The sequence below is a fragment of the Paracoccidioides brasiliensis genome (genome assembly GCF_000150735.1).
Source record: "Paracoccidioides brasiliensis Pb18 unplaced genomic scaffold supercont2.10, whole genome shotgun sequence".
Classification (NCBI taxonomy): Eukaryota; Fungi; Ascomycota; class Eurotiomycetes; order Onygenales; family Ajellomycetaceae; genus Paracoccidioides; species Paracoccidioides brasiliensis.
In genome coordinates, this window is record NW_011371367.1 from 545,950 (window position 1) to 565,808 (window position 19,859).

General features: G+C 44.2%; 6 protein-coding genes and 2 non-coding genes across 8 annotated transcripts; 5 read left to right on the top strand and 3 right to left on the bottom strand.

The window, feature by feature from the left end:
* Positions 1 to 2,667: 2,667 nt before the first annotated feature.
* PADG_07080 (uncharacterized protein) lies at positions 2,668 to 3,968 on the top strand (the record flags this gene model as incomplete). Its single annotated transcript, XM_010764237.1, has 2 exons — positions 2,668 to 2,739; positions 2,820 to 3,968. 2 exons carry the CDS (start codon positions 2,668 to 2,670, stop codon positions 3,966 to 3,968), a joined length of 1,221 nt encoding a protein of 406 aa, XP_010762539.1.
* A 432-nt stretch (positions 3,969 to 4,400) lies between these two features.
* Positions 4,401 to 5,657, top strand: PADG_07081 (uncharacterized protein; the record flags this gene model as incomplete). The annotated part of the gene is made up of 3 exons (XM_010764238.1): positions 4,401 to 4,703; positions 4,829 to 4,997; positions 5,080 to 5,657. The coding sequence occupies 3 exons, from the start codon at positions 4,401 to 4,403 to the stop codon at positions 5,655 to 5,657; spliced, it is 1,050 nt and encodes a 349-aa protein (XP_010762540.1).
* Positions 5,658 to 6,035: 378 nt separating this feature from the next.
* On the top strand, positions 6,036 to 6,109 carry PADG_12238. Its single transcript has one exon. It is a non-coding gene; the product is annotated as a tRNA-Val (tRNA).
* A 393-nt stretch (positions 6,110 to 6,502) lies between these two features.
* Positions 6,503 to 6,576, bottom strand: PADG_12239. The gene has a single exon. It is a non-coding gene; the product is annotated as a tRNA-Val (tRNA).
* A 1,566-nt stretch (positions 6,577 to 8,142) lies between these two features.
* PADG_07082 (uncharacterized protein) lies at positions 8,143 to 8,434 on the top strand (the record flags this gene model as incomplete). The annotated part of the gene is made up of 2 exons (XM_010764103.1): positions 8,143 to 8,321; positions 8,389 to 8,434. The coding sequence occupies 2 exons, from the start codon at positions 8,143 to 8,145 to the stop codon at positions 8,432 to 8,434; spliced, it is 225 nt and encodes a 74-aa protein (XP_010762405.1).
* Positions 8,435 to 11,233: 2,799 nt separating this feature from the next.
* On the bottom strand, positions 11,234 to 12,255 carry PADG_07083 (uncharacterized protein; the record flags this gene model as incomplete). The annotated part of the gene is made up of 4 exons (XM_010764104.1): positions 11,234 to 11,629; positions 11,711 to 11,739; positions 11,816 to 11,932; positions 12,003 to 12,255. The coding sequence occupies 4 exons, from the start codon at positions 12,253 to 12,255 to the stop codon at positions 11,234 to 11,236; spliced, it is 795 nt and encodes a 264-aa protein (XP_010762406.1).
* An 801-nt stretch (positions 12,256 to 13,056) lies between these two features.
* On the bottom strand, positions 13,057 to 16,192 carry PADG_07084 (uncharacterized protein; the record flags this gene model as incomplete). The annotated part of the gene is made up of 2 exons (XM_010764105.1): positions 13,057 to 13,498; positions 13,608 to 16,192. The coding sequence occupies 2 exons, from the start codon at positions 16,190 to 16,192 to the stop codon at positions 13,057 to 13,059; spliced, it is 3,027 nt and encodes a 1,008-aa protein (XP_010762407.1).
* Positions 16,193 to 17,255: 1,063 nt separating this feature from the next.
* On the top strand, positions 17,256 to 19,603 carry PADG_07085 (uncharacterized protein; the record flags this gene model as incomplete). The annotated part of the gene is made up of 3 exons (XM_010764239.1): positions 17,256 to 17,379; positions 17,484 to 18,052; positions 18,104 to 19,603. The coding sequence occupies 3 exons, from the start codon at positions 17,256 to 17,258 to the stop codon at positions 19,601 to 19,603; spliced, it is 2,193 nt and encodes a 730-aa protein (XP_010762541.1).
* Between the last annotated feature and the right edge of the window lie 256 nt (positions 19,604 to 19,859).

Consider the following 19,859-nt stretch of genomic DNA (forward strand, 5'->3'; position numbering starts at 1 on the left):
GTATTAGTTAGGTGTGGTTAGTTAGTGAATATTACTGCAACCCTGATCGCATGTCCCCTATCTTATTTTTCTTTTCTTTTTCTTTTCTTTGGAGAGATATTGGCTAGCTAAGTTAAACTGGTTTAGTTTAGATGGCTTCAAAAAGTGGGCCCGAGGCAACTTACAAACATTCAACTTAGCCCTCCAAATCAAGAAGCATGTCCAAACTGTAACCCCGCAAAAATCAACATGTATTGGACCCACAATAACCGGCAAAAGAGCACCATGCCATGAATACAGAATGCCGTTTATTTGCAAACGTCACTCTGAAGTACGGTCTATTTGCTCGAGTTCTTCTCTCAATCTGTACCCTGTCTTTTCCTCTTCATTCAACCAGAAACTTACCATCCCCGCCATGTTGAATCAACGATTCTGACACCGTCTAATTAGTCGAGTTCTCACTTCAAATCCAACATGGTGCGGAGGATATTGAACTGTGCAATTTGCGCGAAGCAAGCGAGACAACCAACACTCCCTTCAAGATATCGCTGTTGTCGCTAGACAGGCTGATCCAATACCTGTGGGTATTTGTTTTCTGTTTCCTTTGGCACTCAAGGCACTGGAGTCATGTCTTTCTCTGCCGTGCCTGAACCTCGGTGTTTTTGAGGGATTTTGCTGGTGACGAATCTTGATGATAAAAGTTGGTAAAAGAATATAATAAACCAACACCCTCGGCCCCCCTTATTCCTCGACCGCGCTGGCAGTTGACCCAACGTGTTGTCATGTCATGGTTGAAATACCTTCCCATTCTGTGCTCTATCATACACGACCATTGGGAGTGTAGGACACGGCTTTCTGTCCCTCAGCCGTACTTATGTCACTCGCCGGCCAGCTGGTAGTTGGAAGGATGAACACCAACGAATTCCAGCTGTCATATCATATTTCTTTCAAACTTCTTTGTTTTTTGGAGAGTGGGGTCTCTTTTTGTTATGCGTATGCTGGTGCCTTTGACTTTCTCCTGCCATCCCACTGAGGTATGAGATTTCCCGAGACCATTTGATGGACTTAGCAGATGATTGAACAAAAAGAAAATAGCGCAGTTGGTTAATGTCAGTAGATTTATTTTGTGAAGCATGACCAGTAAATTTCAGAGGAAAGGGTGTATATCTTGGTACAATGGTATTTTGAAGATATCTGTGAGATGGCATTCAATCTCTACACTCAATATATATTTATACGAAAGGGTAGCCCCCGTTGATATTCAATTTCCAATATTCTCTGGGCTATCCTATAAATCTCAATTTCCGTTTCTGTTCTCCTCCAGCAGGGAGGGATATTCCTCTCCTTCTGAAAATGACCGCCTGGGATTCATAACTATGCCCAGGGCGACTGACTTAATTATCTTCCCAGAGCTACCATGGCTGATGGAACATGCTAAACCCGTGCTCTACTGTTTGCCAGTTTCTAATAGTTCCTTAGCATGGCCTTTATCAGTCTAATCCTCAGTTTTACAGATGAGTCCATGGGAAAAGTGGTGAGGGAAACTCTTCGAGTCCAATACTACCTTTGTTGGCAATGTAGCATTGTTACAATGGAGAAGGGCATCAATCAGTGATTTCACAAGGGGAGCTATTTCACAACCAGAGCTTTTCAACACCTTTCACATAAAGGCCGGTCCTGCGGAGTGGTCCAACACACTTCCTGTGAATTTGATGAACTGCATGCCATTGTTGCTGGAATATTATAAAGGAGACGGTAACGCAACCTTCAAGGCATCAACCCCTATATAGTTTTGAGTAATGGGGCGGTGGAATGGCAAAATATGAATATCAAATACTGCGCTTGTCTTTCCCATGATGGAATTTGAGCTGGTTTATATTCTTTATGTTCAAAGAGATATTTAACGGTGGTTCACGGGAGAGTTTGTCTCAAATAATGAAGATTGCAAAAGATGGATAGCGGTTAAATCCTGGCAAATCGCTACACCTAGATATTTTGGATCTCTGTGGAGATGTCATATGTATATTTCACAATCCTTGAAGAGATATTGCCATGTACACGTACAGCATTTACGAGCACTAAATCACAGAGAAATACATAAAATTATCGGCAGATGAGGAGTACGGTTTATCAAATGGCACATCCATCGTGATGCAAGGAGATAGACAACTTGGAGGAACTGAAACACGAATTTATATCATTGGAGTAGATTGCTTTCAAATTTTGCAATCCCATGGAGTAGGATTGTCATTGGATAAATTCAGAAGAATGATACCTTGTTTATTTCCAGTGGAGAGACCCAAGATCTGCACTGGAATGTTGTGATATATATGTGCGCGTGTGTGCTTATTTCATCATAAGAAATTCGATTTGTGATTTTTATGCTAGTTGCTAAGCATGATGCCAACGATTTCTCCGCAACCATGTATTTTGCAATAACGAAGAGTTCTTAATTGTATACTTATCTGTTGTAGACGAAAATTGTTTTAAGTCGGTAAAGCGAAGTTGAAATAGTTAAATAAGGTTTGGGCACAGGGAAGAACGTTTCGCCTAGCGCCAAACGGAATAACTGCTTGACCGCACTCCGATAATTTTTTGATAATTTTCTGATATCGACAACACTTCGATGGTTGGGAAACAGGACGCCGCGGAAGATAACAGGGCAAAAGGAAAGGTATTAAATAAGCCATGGCGGTGACTTCTGGTGTTCTCACTCTCAAACCTGCTTCTGGGACACCTTACCAATTGAACAATGATCAGGTACGTCTCCATATTTTGTTTGCTCTCAGCTGAACATAGCTCAATGTATATGCTAATCGAGAGAGAGATCATGTTTATAGGTCACTCGGGCTTCTACCGCACTTCTACGACATATAAAGGCGCAGGAGAGGAAAGAAGCCGAGAAATCGACGAAGAAGGATCTCCTGGCTACCAATAACGATGACGACGGATCAGATGCGGGAGAGTCCGCGGCAGATGGCACTCCAGTGTGGCTTGTTGTAACAACTAAAAAACACGTCGTGGACAAAAACCGCTTAAAACCAGGAAAAATCCCCGTTCCACATTCCCTGAACACCTCCCCGTCTCTCAGAATCTGTCTCATCACAGCCGACCCACAACGTGCAGTCAAGGACGTAATTGCCGATCCGCAATTCCCGACAAGCTTGTCATCGCACATTACCAAGATCATCGGATACACGAAGTTGAAGACCAGATACCAGAGCTTTGAGAGCCGGAGACAGCTTCTATCGGAACATGATGTTTTCTTAGCTGATGACCGCATTATTATGAGGCTGGTACAGACCCTCGGGAAGATCTTTTACAAATCCAGCAAGCGCCCAATTCCTATTCGCATCGCAGAAGTGCAGAAGGTTGGGGGTAAGAGGGTGAAAAAGGAAGATAGGAAGAGACCGCCTACTGATGAAAAATACTCTGCTGTCGCGTCGGCTGCTGTTGTTGCCAAGGAAATCGAGAAGACTTTGGCTAGTGTTCCTGTTCACTTAGCGTCTGCTGCTACGACTTCTGTACGCGTTGGCTGGGCGAACTTTGTACCGGAGAAGTTAGTCGAAAATGTGGAGGCGGTTGTTCAGGGCCTGGCGGAAAAGTTCATCTCAAAGGGATGGAGGAATATCAAGTCTCTGCATCTGAAGGGTGCTAATACGATGGCGATGCCCATTTGGCTCGCGAGTGAATTATGGGTGGATGAAGGCGATGTGCGAGAAGATGAGGATGCTAAAGCTATCGAAGTATCGAAGAAAACGAGCAAGAAGCGAAAGTCAATTGGAGAGGAGGAACCTACGAAATCAAAGAAGTCGAAAACCGGTGAGGGGGGTGATGATGACGATGCAGAATTGAATGCGTCGAGAAAATTGAAGCTACGCGCTCAGAAGATGCGGGCTTTATCGGACGTTGAGAAGGACGCTGGTAAAAAAGTTACAGTAGTCTCAGCAGCTTCCAAGGGAGCTTCAACCCCCAACAAGAAGAAGTGAAAGTTCTTTTCAATGTCTTCAGAGAATGATCTTTCCCTTTTGTTCATTGTTTATTATCCAAGAGTGTTAGTTCTTGGGGTGCATTTGGAGTTTCAGTGTTATAATATATTGCAGTTTTAGTTAATGATTGAAAGTCTATCGGGCCAAGTTTCGATACCCAGAATTAACACAAAGGCTATATCAGGCAATAGGCATTATCATATTTGCATCCTCAAATTATCTTTCGTATATCCGTTGCATATTAAAAGTATTGTATGCCCAGCCGGGAGTGATTTTTGGGCCAAATCGGATTAACCGTGAATTTCCGAAGGGGTTTGCTTAGTCATCCGAAATACCGAACTTCGGGGCTCTGAGAACCTTTTGTGACTTACAAAAGGGCAAGAGAAAGAGGATTCAAATAAAAGGAAGATACACGTCCAATCTTGCCCGGCAATGAATTCCGTCTTTACTAGACAATCAATTCTTCGGGCGGCCGCTTGGCCACTGTCTCAGCCCGTTTACCGTGCCCAGCTCTCAGCACTCTCCCGGCTTGTCTCCACACTTGTGGTTCTTGAACAGCGCAATGGCAAGATTCAAGGTTCATCTCTTTCGGCGATATCTGCGGCACAGAAGTTGGGAGGCTCGGTAACGGCGTTTGTGGCGGGGAATGGTGTCAAGTCTGGTGCGGCAGTGGAGGCGTCCAAGATTAAAGGCCTGGATAAGGTCCTTGCAGTAGATAAAGCGGCATATGAGAAGGTAGGATACCGATTTGAGTGGACCGGAAAGTCCGCTGGATTACGCTTGATTAGGTGTCCTGGTTGCAACACGCAGTGGTCGGCATGGGATTTAATCGTGGCTAACTGGGTACATGGCACATATAGGGATTACCTGAGAACTACGCTCCCCTGCTCGTTGAGAATATCAAGAAGGAGAGATTCACGCACGTTATTGCCAGCCACGGTGCTTTTGGCAAGAATGTCCTACCCCGAGTTGCGGCACTGCTGGATGTCCAGCAAATATCTGATATTACAGCCATTGAGAGCGAAGATAGTGAGTTGCACCATTCCAATGGCCATATCGGAGAGTCAATAACCACCTACTCGGCTGACGCAATCTTCCAAATTATTTACAGCTTTCGTCCGACCCATCTATGCCGGAAACGCCATTCTTACAGTCCAATCTACAGATCCCGTGAAGGTTTTCACTGTCCGAGGAACCGCCTTCCAAGCCGGAGAGACCACCGGAGGCTCCGCGGAAATTGCAGATGGCGCTGATCCCAACGTACCATCTCCCACTGAATGGGTATCAGAGGACTTGGCCAAGAGTGATCGCCCTGATCTTGGCACTGCTTCCCGCGTCGTTTCTGGAGGCCGTGGTCTTAAATCAAAGGAGGAATTTGACAGACTGATGCCTCCACTCGCCGATGCTTTGGGTGCTGCTATCGGAGCTTCCCGTGCGGCTGTCGACAGTGGTTTCGCCGATAACAGTCTTCAGGTTGGCCAGACTGGAAAGAATGTTGCCCCCGAACTGTACCTCTGCGCGGGTATCTCTGGCGCTATCCAGCATCTGGCCGGTATGAAGGATAGCAAGGTTATTGCTGCGATTAACAAGGATCCTGATGCGCCTATCTTCCAGGTTGCGGATGTTGGCTTGGTGGGGGATCTATTTGAGAAGGTCCCGGAATTGACTGAGAAGCTGAAGAAACAATAGAAAATATTAGAGCGTCATTTATTGATGTGTGTTATATATACTTACATATTTGTTTCTCATTATTTTGTCTTCTGGGGTTATCTTAGGCCATTACCGCTTCGCTTTCACATTTTTGCTGACCGATTCCAAGTTCTCACGGAGGGTTTCTTGAGCAAATATCTATGACGAACTCGTCGTTTAAATGTATGTATATACAGCATAACCAAATTTTGTATCGCATGCATGAAAACATGTATTGCATACCAAGATATCTAAACTAAATCAAGAACCAGACGCAAAATACATTTTGTCCTTAGGCCTGGGGCTTTTCGTGTTTCTTCCCAGACATTTTAACCATGTACTCATAAATTTTAAGTGGCAATAAAAAAATCGCAAGATGGTGTCGTGGTGTAGTTGGTTATCACGTGAGTCTAACACACTCAAGGTCCCCAGTTCGAGCCTGGGCGACATCATGATATTTTTAGCAGTAATTTTTGTTCCATTTCCCAGCGATTGGTAACTACAAGAAACGCAGCCCATAAAATAAAAAGGCTTCAATTTGTAAGTTTTGCCCACGTGGCATTCACGCCCTCATTCATAAATACGACTGCAACAATATATAAAGTTAAACAATATCAATCTCGAGAGGGAACATAAAATCGAATTGAAATTGACACCTTCAATGTACGGGATTTCACAAATGATAATCAACTGCACATGGTTGTCTCTACTTCATGAAATGTGATGTTTTCATTGAGGTCAAACACTTGGTCTGAGCGAGCCAAAAGGTAAAAAAGACAGACTTCCAACAACAAATCTTGACGACCTGTGTGAAAGGGATAAAAGGCATAAAACAGTTTGATAAATGACACCATCCAGGCTCGAACTGGAGACCTTGAGTGTGTTAGACTCACGTGATAACCAACTACACCATGGTGCCTATTGCTCGATAGGAGATTATCTGCTCGAACAGAAGATTTTCAGTGGGAGGGCCATGAAATGCGGTTTCGGTTTCGATATGTCCTTCACGAAAGAGAGACTAATTGTAATTGCATCCATGTGTTAACTTTGCACTGGGACATTGGGTTGGATTGCAATTTCTCTGTTTGGCTTCGCGGTATCAGTTGTTTTTTTACAACCAGCAGCAAGAACAACTACCAGTATTTGGGCATGGGGGGCCCGATATGTTAAGTTTCAAATATTTCAACGTAACTGCAAAAATAGCACATGGCATGTTGAATTGGCCTGGTTCTACAGAATTACGTGGCGGCCCAAAATTAAATACAGGAAACATAAACATCATCGCTGATTTAAGCGAAATAGAACAGCAAATTAGCATAAGCCAATTATCTGGCAGTATGCGATGAACTAATCTGCAATATGCTTCCCTTGCTAGATCCTTAAGCTTTCCTTCTCCACCTTCAAGCTCCACACACCGTATCAACCCTCCATTCTATTGAATGAACTGAGGAAGCGCTTCGTATGACTCCTTGTTGACAAGCAGTGCCATGTCGCGTTCAATGACCAATACATTGTCCTCAAAAATATCCAGATTAAAAATCTGAAGGCAGACGGAAGACACGTGCCTCCCACTTTAGCTCTCTAGTTTATGTGGGGGGTTTGGTTTGATTCACTCTTTGTGGGGAAGGGACTTAACCACTCTTACGCCTATCACGTGGAGTGGGGCAGCTGCCGGGCAAAACCACGCCCAACAGTTCAGATCTCGGCTAAGCTCTGACATTAAGTTTGCTCAGGAGAATGGAACCTTAGTCATCGGAGGAAGAACGGCTCTAGACCTTTGGGAACTTTAGCCTTTCCCAAGTTCCTTGCAGCTGCGCAAAGATCCCCGAGTCAAACTGTGAGTCCGGGGACCGCTTCTGGCATCAAACCACTGTCCGATTACCATTCGGGGCAAGCTCTGACCCATAGTGAACTAACTCTGTGAAGTGAGTCAACCCAGTACGGAGGGGGTTTCGAAATATCGACAAGGCGCTTGCGCTACCCTCGCGGTGGTGGCTTGACAATAACTACTGCCTAGGGGGAAGCTGACATATGCAACTCGCCTGGATCCTGCCTCAATTCATCGATGCACCCTTCTAGTGATCAGGTAATGACGTCAGTATGTTGAATTATTTATTAGTCAACGTTGATAGAAGAGTTGACAAACAAAAGCTTTGATTGGAAAGTGGATGTGACTTACTAATGCAGTTACAGAATTTGGGTTTCTAAATTGTCAATAAGGCTGCATGTGTATGTTTCTGCCGCCCTTGAGATTGTGAGGAGTGCATTGGTAGTTATATAAGAGGGCTTCAGGTCCCATAATATCCTCGTCCTTGTTGCCTCTCATCATCCGCTCAAAGCATCCAAACATTTGACTGTCAGTATCACCCCATTCTTCAAACAAGTTGTCAATGATTCAACTCTGCTCCTCACCATATCTCTACCTCGGAAGATAAATACTGCAAAGCAGCCTACGATATTTTACGAACCAACCCTCTCCGTTCCAATGCCATCCAAGGGATCTACCACAGCTTCTCCTCCTACCCCCGCCTCTACACCTCGCAGTTCCTCAGAATCGAGCATTGAACGCCTGAAAGCCATCCTTCAGACGGCGAAGAAGCCATCACCTACCGATGCCAAACCAAGCCCGAAGAGCAAGGCCGTTACAATGGAGGCCCGGGCTGTGTATTTTTCGATGAAATGATTTACCGTGTAACATAATAGGTGGACAGCACCTCTTCGCCGTGTTCAGCTCGTTGCCTGCTACAACGCGTCGGAAAGGCGATGCATTTTTGTGATGGTGTATGGCATTTGGATTTATGAAATGCACGGCCGGTACTCGAGGGCTCGAGTGCCCATTATTTCTACTGGTTTAAAATTGATTTTTTGTATACCTCTTAACTTGGTGATGATAGATTGATTCATTTCCTTTGATAACAGGAGTATGTTGGGAACTGGCAATATTCTTTCTTAATTGTTTGCGCCTTTGTCATATTCTTGATATCAGTTTTGGTGTTTGCGGTCATTAATTTGGCTGCTTTCACGAACAGATAGTTATTAGAACCTACCTCTATAATCTCATATACTTCGCCAGCAATGCAGGCCTTGCTCTATAAGAGCTGAGCCTTTCTAGCAAATGAAACATGAGAAAGCTTTGCCAAACTGCTGAAGTAAGTGGCGGATTTGTAATTGAACAAGATTGCAGTCGAACGTGGTTTTCAAAAAGTTATATGCGATTTTAAATTTTGGCTGGCAAAACCTTCAGTGTAGTGAATTATATATATCATGAAACCTTTCCACTAAAATTAACATACACTAGCACATCTCACCTATTTCACACCTATCTAAGTGGTAATGATTTATCATATTTCTCCTGCCCTTACTCTTAACTAACTTTAATTTGAACCTGCTTCTAACTCTGGTATTGAGATAATGAGTTGAATAAAAATATGGCAATATATACCAAGTATGTATGTAAACTGTGTTGTTTATTTTAATGTGGTTTAGTTTCTACTAAGATATACTCTTTATTATCATTATATTCAACTCCATGCATTCTATACTAATTAATTTAATATGTCAATTATCTTCATAAAAGCTTTATATTCTTAAAGAGCTAAATTTTTTTTTTTTAAATAATTAGAAAAATTTAATTGTTATAATGAATATGCTGCTAGTACTTTTTTGTAGAATAAAAAAATTCATAAGAGAAGAAAGAAAAGATGAATAAAAAATGAACATAAAAAGTTTTATATAAGTTAGAGTGGAGAAAAAATAATCTGAATATAAATTGTTTTAATTATAAAAATCATCATCAATTAGATGTTAGTTTATATAATATATAAATATAAAGATTAAATCTACTTTATTTTAATTGATGCTTTCTACTAAACTATATTATATGAAGAAATATCTTATTTAGTTCATGATGAAATATATTATTTACATTATTGTTTATATTGCATTTTTTCAAAACTTTAATTATTTAAATAAATTTTAAACTACAGCTTAGTTTCTTTAATTTAAAACGAGTTCTTTTATTTATAAGCTCAGTCTTTTATATTTAGTCTCTCTGAAACACAATACAGTTTATAAGCTTCTAAAGCTTAAGACTTTTAATAATATATTTAAAGCAATAGAGTGAGTAATTTTTTTAGTACTATTATATAAAGTTTGCTTATTCTTATTTATTAAGTAATTAATTAATTGACCAGCAATAAATGCAGATGATCACAGTAAAAAAAAGATTCTATTACACATTACTAATGCCAAAATAAACTAAAAAAATAAAAATTACATTTTCTTTTGAAAAAAAGTTTTTAGCAAATGCTGAAATATTATTATATGAGCTTAAACAAGAAATAGAGCTTATACAAAAGAAGTTGAAATGAGTGGACTATAAGTAATAAAGTGAGTTTTACAGGAAATATGACGTGTAGAGAAGGGAATCATAATTCAGAATTACTCATTGGGGGAAGAGAATAACGATGCTAATTAATATATAACTATTATTAGGAGTTGTTACATAATAAAATTCGTTCAGATCTTCGAAGAAGTTCAGTGTTCTAGTAGGGTGACCAAAGTTGATCACGGTTTTGAAAAAGTGGGCCCAGCTTGCACACCAAATTCAACTTTTAAAACAAGTACATCTGTAGTTAACCCTTATTTTAGCTGATTGTAGATTGGTGACCAGAATTGATCATGGTTTGAAAAAAGGGGGCCAACTTTTAAACAACTTTCAACGGAACCCCCCTGTTTAAACCACACTGAAGGTTTTTCCGGGCTGACTTTTGAAACCATATTCAACTGTACGCCCATAAGTGGCAATAGGGTTCAATTTCGAGGGATCTTAGAGTTCTCGAGTATTCTGGAAAGACTAGATTGGAGAATTTCTTTAGGGGGAAAACTAGAAGCTTGACGATCATTGCAACAAACTCCTTGTCATACAGAGCTCCAGTTATTCTATTTTAGGAAACAGGGATTCCTAGCATCGGTAGGGTCCATTACAGAGAATGCCGGTTGCGCTGATCCGGCTGCAGAATCTCTTTGTTTATGCGCATGTCGGCTGATGTTTAAGGGTCGGTCACCGAGTGCCTCTGTCTGGGATCTGATAGGAAAGCAACAGTTGCATGTCCGGAGCCCAAGGAAACTGCAAAATTGAGTCCGGATATTGATGGGGCAGAGACAGTACCAGTATATGGTGTTTTTCTTGACGTCTGGCTCGGAGCCTTTATAAAATCCACTGAAGCTAATGTTAGGATTCTGTCTGTTCAAAGCTGAAATTTAAATGACAAAATCCAGATATGTGGCGCAAATCGTATCTCTTTATGTGCCTGTCGCATTGCAATATTTTATCACCTGTTGAACTACCTGGTTGAACAAAATTTCCCTCCTGTGATAGCATCCATGGGGTTGTTGCTTGGATGCAAACAAATTCGCGAAATGCTTCACTGACAGGTAACTATTGATGAGTCATTGGTGATCTGATCCCGCCTATGGCCATCGCATAGGTCGACAGAACAGCCCTTAACTTCGACATATTATTTCCTCAACCAAATGAACAATACTGCGTAGTCGTTCGCCCCAAATTCTCGCACTTAGAGTGTCACACAGTTCATTTTTGCATCATTTATATATAGCCAGTATCCGCCTGCCGGAAATTCGGGGAATGCTGTACCGTTTCCGAGAGTTCCCTTGACATGTATCACCCTGGCCCATCCTGAAATATCGACTCTTGCATGCCGCCATTCCTTGGTCCCAACCATAGCATCCTCTTTCCAAGATTTGCTTTCTGGAATAGGTGGCATGTGAAGGCCAAGGTCGATGGGAACACGTGAACTCGAAATTGGAATGCTGGGCTTGGATAAGATCGTTGTGGGGGAGAAGTCGAGGGCGACAAACGGCTGATCTGGGTTAGATGGCAAGGTTATTTCCACCCGAGAATAGGGGATAATAGATGGCGTGTCTGACGGGGTAAATTTAAAGTTCGCCAGCTGATAAATATTTTGGCGATTAGTTGAGATAGATTATCTACGTCAGACTTGGGTATAAATAAAGTAAATAGGAATATCTACATGTTTCGGAATATTCCAATTTTTGCGCCCTGAATACAGGGAAGAATAATGAATAATCAGCGAGACTCAGACAATGGGATGAACGTCCCGGGACATAAGACATACCGTTGTAAATTGACTCCTTTTTGGAAACATAGATCCTCGTCACCCGTGGTCTGCTTATCCCCTTATCTGGGACCTCAAACCATCCTGGCATCCACAATATTTCATCATATGGGCCTACTCATGAATAAGAAAGCGTGAGCTGTCTATCCTCAAATCATATTTGACATTCAACCGGTCATCGCCTTACCGACAGGCGTCTCCAGATACCTTACTATCATCACCGTGCACGCCCGCCCCTTAAACTGGCCACTCGTGGTCGGGTCAGCAAATGTTGACTGACCCTCCAAGTCTGCATAGGATGCTTTAGGGAGACATTTGGCACGACTGATGGTCCAGAAGAACTGAGCTTTCATATTCATCCATGGTGACGGTTTATCTGAGAATTCAGTCTCGGTGGTCTGACCACAATTTTCGAGAGTTTGGCTGGGTAGCTCAGACATTTTGAACTGTATATTATGTTCACCTCACATGCAAGGACATTGGCTCAAAGATGATAGTTTTCAAGCTGTTGGGTAGTTACGTGGCATTGACACTGGCACGTCAGCCTTGCTTGCTGGGCGTTCCTTTTATCCCGTGGACTCCTGAGGATAGGAACGTTGTCAGTAGAGGAGAAAAGCAAATAGGCTACGACTGGTAAGGGTACAACTTGGCTTGTTGCTTGATCAAGCCGATATCAAAATTTAGGAACACGCGTAGATACGTTTCAACGTTGGAGGTGGTAGAGCTCTGAGCTCCCTTAGTCCCTCTGTTGGTTGATTTAAGCTTTTTCTGCCAAGAAGTCTTGATTCCACCCTTTTTAGTCGTTCTTTGACTTTTGTTTCTAGATCTGACTATAACGTCTCCTCCAAGACCCCGCGGTTGAGAAGTGACATGTTATCATTTGATGATGTTGTGCCCTATTTACCACGACCTTGGGTGTATAGAAATAGCGCATTGTATCTAAGGAAGAACTTTAGTCGTCCGCAAAAGCAACGTACGGAGACACCTTCGGAACCATCTCGATTTCTAAGGAGGGGGCTGATAATGCAATGAGGTGCCTGAGATGGTAAATTTTGCGATCCTGATGAGACCAACTATCGGACTGGACAAAATGCCTAGCCTCATAAAGTCATGACATTAAACCTAATGAACTCATGATAAACACGTGTTACTTACATACGTCGAATGAAATAAGGTTCTATCTACGTTTGCCAACCTTTTGAAACCCCCCCCCCCCCCCCCTCTCCTTAGCATACCTACGTTTATAACCCTGATAGGAACTCGCTCAGCGTCACCTGTTTCCTAACCGCATTAGAAAACCCCTCATGAAAACTAACCCACGCTTGTTCATGCTCTGCCGGCGCTGGAGGCTTAGTGGGAACGCCGTTGCTAGGACCTATTGAATTGGGTTGTGCTTCGTTCGCGATCACCCGCCCAAAGAAATCAAGTTTAGGTCCATTTAATCTGGCAGCCAATATGGAAGATGCTACACCACTTGGGCCGTTCTCTTTGGGATAATTATAGTCCTCGTGGGATTGATTGCCGCCTTTCGGTCCGGTCATTCTTGCTTGCCCAGCTTTGGACCGCTGGCGGAGGATATCCTTTTCATATTCTTGCTGAAGAACTTGGCGGACGGCATAACGGACCGGTGCTGATGATCCGACGCCCTTCAGGTTGGAAAATGTGGTTAATGTGTCAAGGGGTCTGATGGCAATAGTGTTAGCAAAGAATACTGTAAGACGGCTGTTGTGAAGACTGAGAGGGATGTAGGGTCAAACAGGAAGGGGAGGCGAGGCATGGCGACGATACTTACGGTTCCATCCTGTAAATCCAACCATTGTGGAAACCAGTTTCGCTCTCAATCCTTGCATGCTCAAATTTTACCCCTATGCCACTCATTACTCTGACTGACAAACTTACAAGTGCACGCTCGCTTTCTTTTCGCACACTGGCGACACTCCTCTGACCCCCACTTCCACCAACAATCACCGGTTTTATCCCTGGAGCTAACATTCTGGTAAGATTCGGGATGAGCTCTGTGATAATTGATTCAGTGGAGCGGAATGTGCGCAGAAGGGCTGGGGAAAACCTCGACTGGAACTCGGTTATTGTAGCATGGTTGTGCTTCTGCGCCTCAAAGGCTGCAAAATCTGCTCTTGGACCTGACAACGGGTGTTCCTCTCCATCCTCTTCGATGTTCACCAGGTTTTTGTCGCCGTCCCCGGGTCTTCGGTTGGAGGAGGCAAACAAGTGATGAAATGCCACAACTGACTGGCTTAAGTATGGGTTGAGTTCCCAGTCTTGATTCGTGTAGACTTTGGAGGATATCATGTCATGGAAATGAAGCCATTCGTAGGCTGCATTAGGTTTGGAGAGAATAGTATCGTCTTGATATGCTTGTGTTGGGTAAGCGGTAAAACAGTCCGTGATGCAGCGGTCATATTCTCCTGCAGCGTCAACCATTTCCCTCAGGCGGGTAATTGCATGACGTTTGCGAAAGTTGGAGATTCCAACAGGAGTTTTTACATTACCGCCAGAGAAGGGATCTTGGAAGGTTTGGGCAGAGATAGGTACATCTGGGAAACCTGCTCCATCAAGGAAAACACGCTCAACAATATCTTTCGTTCCGCCCCGTCCTAACGCCCGCGATGACCCTCCATCTCTTACAGAGTCGATTGAGATGTGTTGCTCGACCCATCTCCTTGTAAGTCTGATATCTGAAGTTGGGCTGGTCGCTCGAAGCTTTTGTGCTATCCATTCTCCAGCTACTAAGACGCGTCTGATATCACCCTCTCCAATACCGCGATTGTTGGTATTACGGTCTCTGCTACTACTCAGGCCCCATGAGGCTTCGCAAAGGCGTCTCACTCCGTCTCCATCACAGGGGATGCCCTCTCTCTCGAATACAGTCTTCATTCGCAAGACCACTTTGTCTAGAGATGCTTGTCGAACATGGAGAATTTCAGCGATGGAGGACGTTCGTAATGGACGGAGACTAGGGTGGTAAACATCATTGCATATAAGAATTAGAGGCCGAAGGAGGAGGAATTTATCTCCTTTTTTATATCTCCTTTTGTGAATCGAAGCAGATTCTGAGGTGGAATGGGAGTTCTTTCGGTCCAACATCACGAGGTCGATCAGTGCCTTCATGAAACCTCCCTCGCCGCTACCACCTGAACCACCAACTACCCCATCGACTTCATCGACAACGACGCAAACAGGCTTGCCAGCTTTCCGAATCCTTTTACCATCGGCTTCAACGCTGATACCTTTCACATTTTCAGTACCCACCGCATCTCGAATTCTACCCTTGACAATATCGCGACTTCTTTCGTCACTGGCATTTATCTCCAACACTTCGTATCCTGCCTGTCTTGCGCATACATGAGCCAGAGTGGTTTTCCCTAGTCCGGGAGGCCCTGTTAGGACTAAGACTTTTCGGTGGGTGCGTTCTCCAGCGTCATTCCCTGTCGTGTTCTTGGGCTTTAGTTTTGCCAATCCGGGAAATACAATAGCGTCCCATGATTTAAGCCAGCGCAAAACAGATCGATGAGTCCTCTCATCCCCAACGAGATCCTTAAATTTCCTGGCGCGATATTTTTCTGTCCACATAAGAGTTGATCCTTTAATTGTCTTATTAGCACTCGATGTTTCGGTGGAGGGTTGGTGGGAAGGAAGCCGTGAGCGACAGGCAAGATCTTGGGCATCTTCAACTGTGATGTCGTCCAGCAATCTGTGAATGTCAATCCCGTAGTAGCTTTTTTGTGCTCTCCCTGGAGCTGTAGTTGAACGCTCCGCAATTATTTGCTCATAAGGAATCGACGAAGCCACTTCCCTAGTTTGGACATTCACGATTCTATCTGAACATGTCTGGATGGAGTAGTAACTTTTGGCCAGTTTTTGTGAATTATGATGTACCAATGGTGTAAAGAGGGATTTTTTGCTCGGCTTTGCGTTTTCAAGGGTTTCAAATGAGGATTCGGTCGAATTGGTAGACGGAGTTTGGTTCGCATTTCCATTCTCGCTGATACTACTGAGCACGGACGGTGTTCTTGTATTTGGACTCGGAGGGCTTGTGTTCAATGCTGTATTTGATGATGCTGAATTGGAGACTTCATCCTGCAGTCCAGGTTTTGGCCCACGGGAGGCAAATGGATTTCCATCGTCCTCACTCTCAGAATCATCCTCATCAATAAACGGTCCGATCAACTTCGGGCGCTTGGGGGAGAGAGGCTCGAAGGCATCTTTTGGTTTCCTTTTCCCTTGGTCTGCATGTGAACTCCCGTCGGACTCTGCATGTCCCGTATTGATGGACGGTGGTAGCATTTCCACATTTATCGAAGGCGATGAAGCGCGGCAGAGCGTCTCTGTCGCAAGATTGGCTGCTAGGAGGGACATGTTCCACGATTTATCTGGTTATGTAGAAATCCCTAGTTACTACTATTGTTAGAAACTACATTCCACACCAAATTGTGCCATATGTGGAGAACGCCCTGGAGCCCGCGGATTTTGGCCCAATCCATGATGAGTGGCATTAACGTACTTGCTCATAAACCATCGGACAACAGGTAAATATCGACAACTATCAAATTGTAGTTACCGGCTGAAAGAGGATAAAAGTAATATCACATAAACTATAGTAATGAAAAATTGAGGGCTTACGCAGTAGTTACGACAACTGCAAATATCGCATTGGCAGAACCCTCAATAGTGGTTCGCAATCTGCACTCCAGGCAGAGTCTCTCCCATCATCAAAGTCCTTGAGGAACGCGATCACGGGTTTTGGGTCGTGTTTGATTTGAGGTACCTTGAACCAAGTTGTTAGCCTTGTTATGCTTCGCCACTTCACGTGATCTAACTAGCCCTATTGCACGTGATCTATAGAGTCCGTAGAGCTAGCCTCCGCCTCCCAGAAGGGATATTCGTCATCACCACTAACTAATTAACTAGTTAACTAGTTAGTTAATAGTTAGTTAAGTTAAGTTAAAGTCTAAGTTAACTAACTAACTGACTAGTTAGTAGTTATGTTAGTAACTAGTTAACTAGTTAGTTAGTTAGCTAGCTATCAATTTCCGCTGACTAACACCGATGTTGGGAAATATGTTGATCCGGTAAACTGCGCGCTTTGTCCATTTGCGCACCCGTAGGACGCCTGCCACTGCCACTCTAGTCCGGATGTGGCTAGCCGAAAGTGCCTCCCAATCGCGACGACTTTTCAAAGTTGATCATACTCAACAGATGCTGAGAGATAAAACGCCCTATCATCATTCTCAACTTTGACTTTGGACCTGCATATTGGCTGTTGTCTGTGTGCATCGGGTTTCGCATTTTGCTTTGTGGGCTTCTGAACACGGCCTTGGTGACCGCTTTAATTTGACAGCGCATCCATCTTCCCGCGCAGGTGTTAGCCTGGACCGATTAAGGCTGTAACCTTGCTTTATTTCTTTGTGCCACATACAGAATGGAGGATCTAAATGCAGCCTCAAGCGAGATGATTACTGATGACCAGGCGGTCGCTCCTCTCCAGGATGGGCAGCCGGGAACTGAGATGCCCACCACCACCCATTCTTCCAGTCAAGGCTCAGGTACGTTGCGTTCTCACCATAATTTATGACCTCTGAAGCTATTTTATGCTTATATAGCCTTTTTATGCGACCTCATTGTGCTTATATTATCATTTGTGGCTTAGGCTCGCAGTCTCAACCCCTTTCGCCTTCTAAAGCAAATCAGGAGGCTGCGATTTCAGATAATCCCTTAGATGCGCCTGCGTCACCAAAGCCTCAAAACGAAGAGCAAGAACCAGAAGACGAGAAAATGGGGGGAACGGATACAGAATCGAAAAGAGAAGACGGTGTAGTGGGCGACGAAGCTGGCGAGGGCTCCACACCCCAGCAGCAATCAGCTGAAAATGTTGATGGCCAGTTGACACAGACCAAAGCTTCTCTGGAGGCATCGGCACGTTCACACCTGGTAGCTCAAACACATGCTATCATTCTTCCAAGCTACACGATTTGGTTCGATATGAACACGATTCATGCTATTGAGAAGAAGTCTCTTCCGGAGTTTTTCAATAGTCGAAACCGTAGCAAAACTCCTGCCATCTACAAGGACTATCGCGACTTTATGATCAACACTTATCGCCTGAACCCTGTCGAGTACCTTACGGTTACTGCGTGTCGACGAAACTTAGCTGGTGATGTGTGCGCGATTATGCGTGTACACTCATTCCTGGAGCACTGGGGCTTAATCAACTACCAGGTACGCAAAGCAATAAACATGTGTATATTGTTGTCTAACTTACCCAAACAGGTCGACCCTCAGACACGTCCATCAAACCTTGGACCCCCAATGACTGGCCATTTTAGAATTACGGCAGACACTCCCCGTGGCCTGCAGCCGTTCCAGCCCGCACCCAACACAATTGTCACTCCTGGTAAACCCCACCCATCCACTGAAAGGGCCGCGTCGGCTACTCCGATCCCTAAGAGTGATCTTAACCTCGAGATCCGCCGCAACATCTATGATGAGAAGGGTAAAGGCATTACATCCGCTGAGGACAAAGAAAACCAGACGAACGGCGAAGCTCAAAGTACAAACGGAGCCGGCGGAGATTCTTCCATCAAAACCATGGAAGCTGCCGCAAAGGAAACGAAAAAGATTTGCCACTGCCATTCCTGTGGTATTGACTGCACAAGGTTAAGATTCCATTATGCGAAATGTGTTCCAGTGACGACTAATTCTAATGCTCCGGATTCGAAATACGATTTGTGCCCGAACTGCTTCCTACAAGGCAGATTGCCGTCCTCTCACAATGCCTCAGACTTTGTCAAATTGGAGGATAGTCCGTATACTACTATTCCAGATCGGGATGCTCCATGGAGCAACTCTGAGCTGCTACTCCTTCTCGAGGCATTGGAGAACTTCGACGACAACTGGCGACAAATTGCTCGACATGTCGGAACACGTACCCCTGAAGAATGCGTCATGAAATTCCTCCAAATGGAAATCGAAGATAAATATCTGGAGGACACGCAGGATATCTCCCTGATGAGTTCTAGGAGCGGAAGAGAGCCTATTAGCCAACTTGACAATCCTGTGCTCTCCGTTGTATCTTACTTGGCAGAGATGACTGAGCCAGCAGTTGCGGCAGCGGCGGCAGGTCGATCCGTGGAAGAAATACGCCGCAAACTCCAGAAGCAACTCGAGCAAGGCTTTAAAGGTGCTACATCTGCAGATAACCAAGAAAAAGATAAGGACACAGACAAGGGTAAAGAGGAAAAGACTATGGAATCCGAGGACACAATGGAAGTCGATATCACGAACGAAGGTGATTCGACGTCAGTCGTCCGGAGCACAGTAGGCGACAAACAATCCTCGCGCCCTTCCATCGCATCTATCGGCCTGGGCACTGCTGCTGCTCGAGCAGCAGCTTTCGCTTCAAATGAGGAGAGGGAGATGACGCGTTTGGTAGCTACGGCCGTTAACATAACTCTGCAAAAGTTCGAAATCAAGCTGGCACAGTTTTCTGAGCTGGAGAAGATTGTTGAGGCTGAGCGCAGAGATTTGGAGCAAGGTCGTCAGCAACTCTTCCTTGATCGTATGGCGCTTAAAAAAAGGATTAAGGAAGTTCAAGAGCTCCTTAAGAATGCCTCCTTGGCGGGGCTGGAGGAGGGAGCTGCAATGGTGCTCGATGCGGAAACAGTTGGTATAACAGAACGATATGAATTCCAGCAACCACCTGCTGAACAAGCGAGAAGCGTTCGGCCTCCAAGCACGCAGGAGGATGATTTCAAAACATTTTCTCTATGAAAATTGAATAAAGGAATGGTGATATGAGGTCAGGGATAAAACTGAATTCATCTAGTAGGTTGCTTAGGGTCCCTCCTCTCTCCACCAACGGCGCAACGTATCTTGGATAGGTTTCTTATGTTTTATGCTTTCAGTTATACACTTTGGTGGGGCGCTCTACAGCGGGTGGAGTTTGTTTTTGTTCCATTTCCACCTTTCCTTTTCGATGATCTTTCGCCTGTTCTGCCTTATGGATCTGGCAGAATGTCGACAGTAA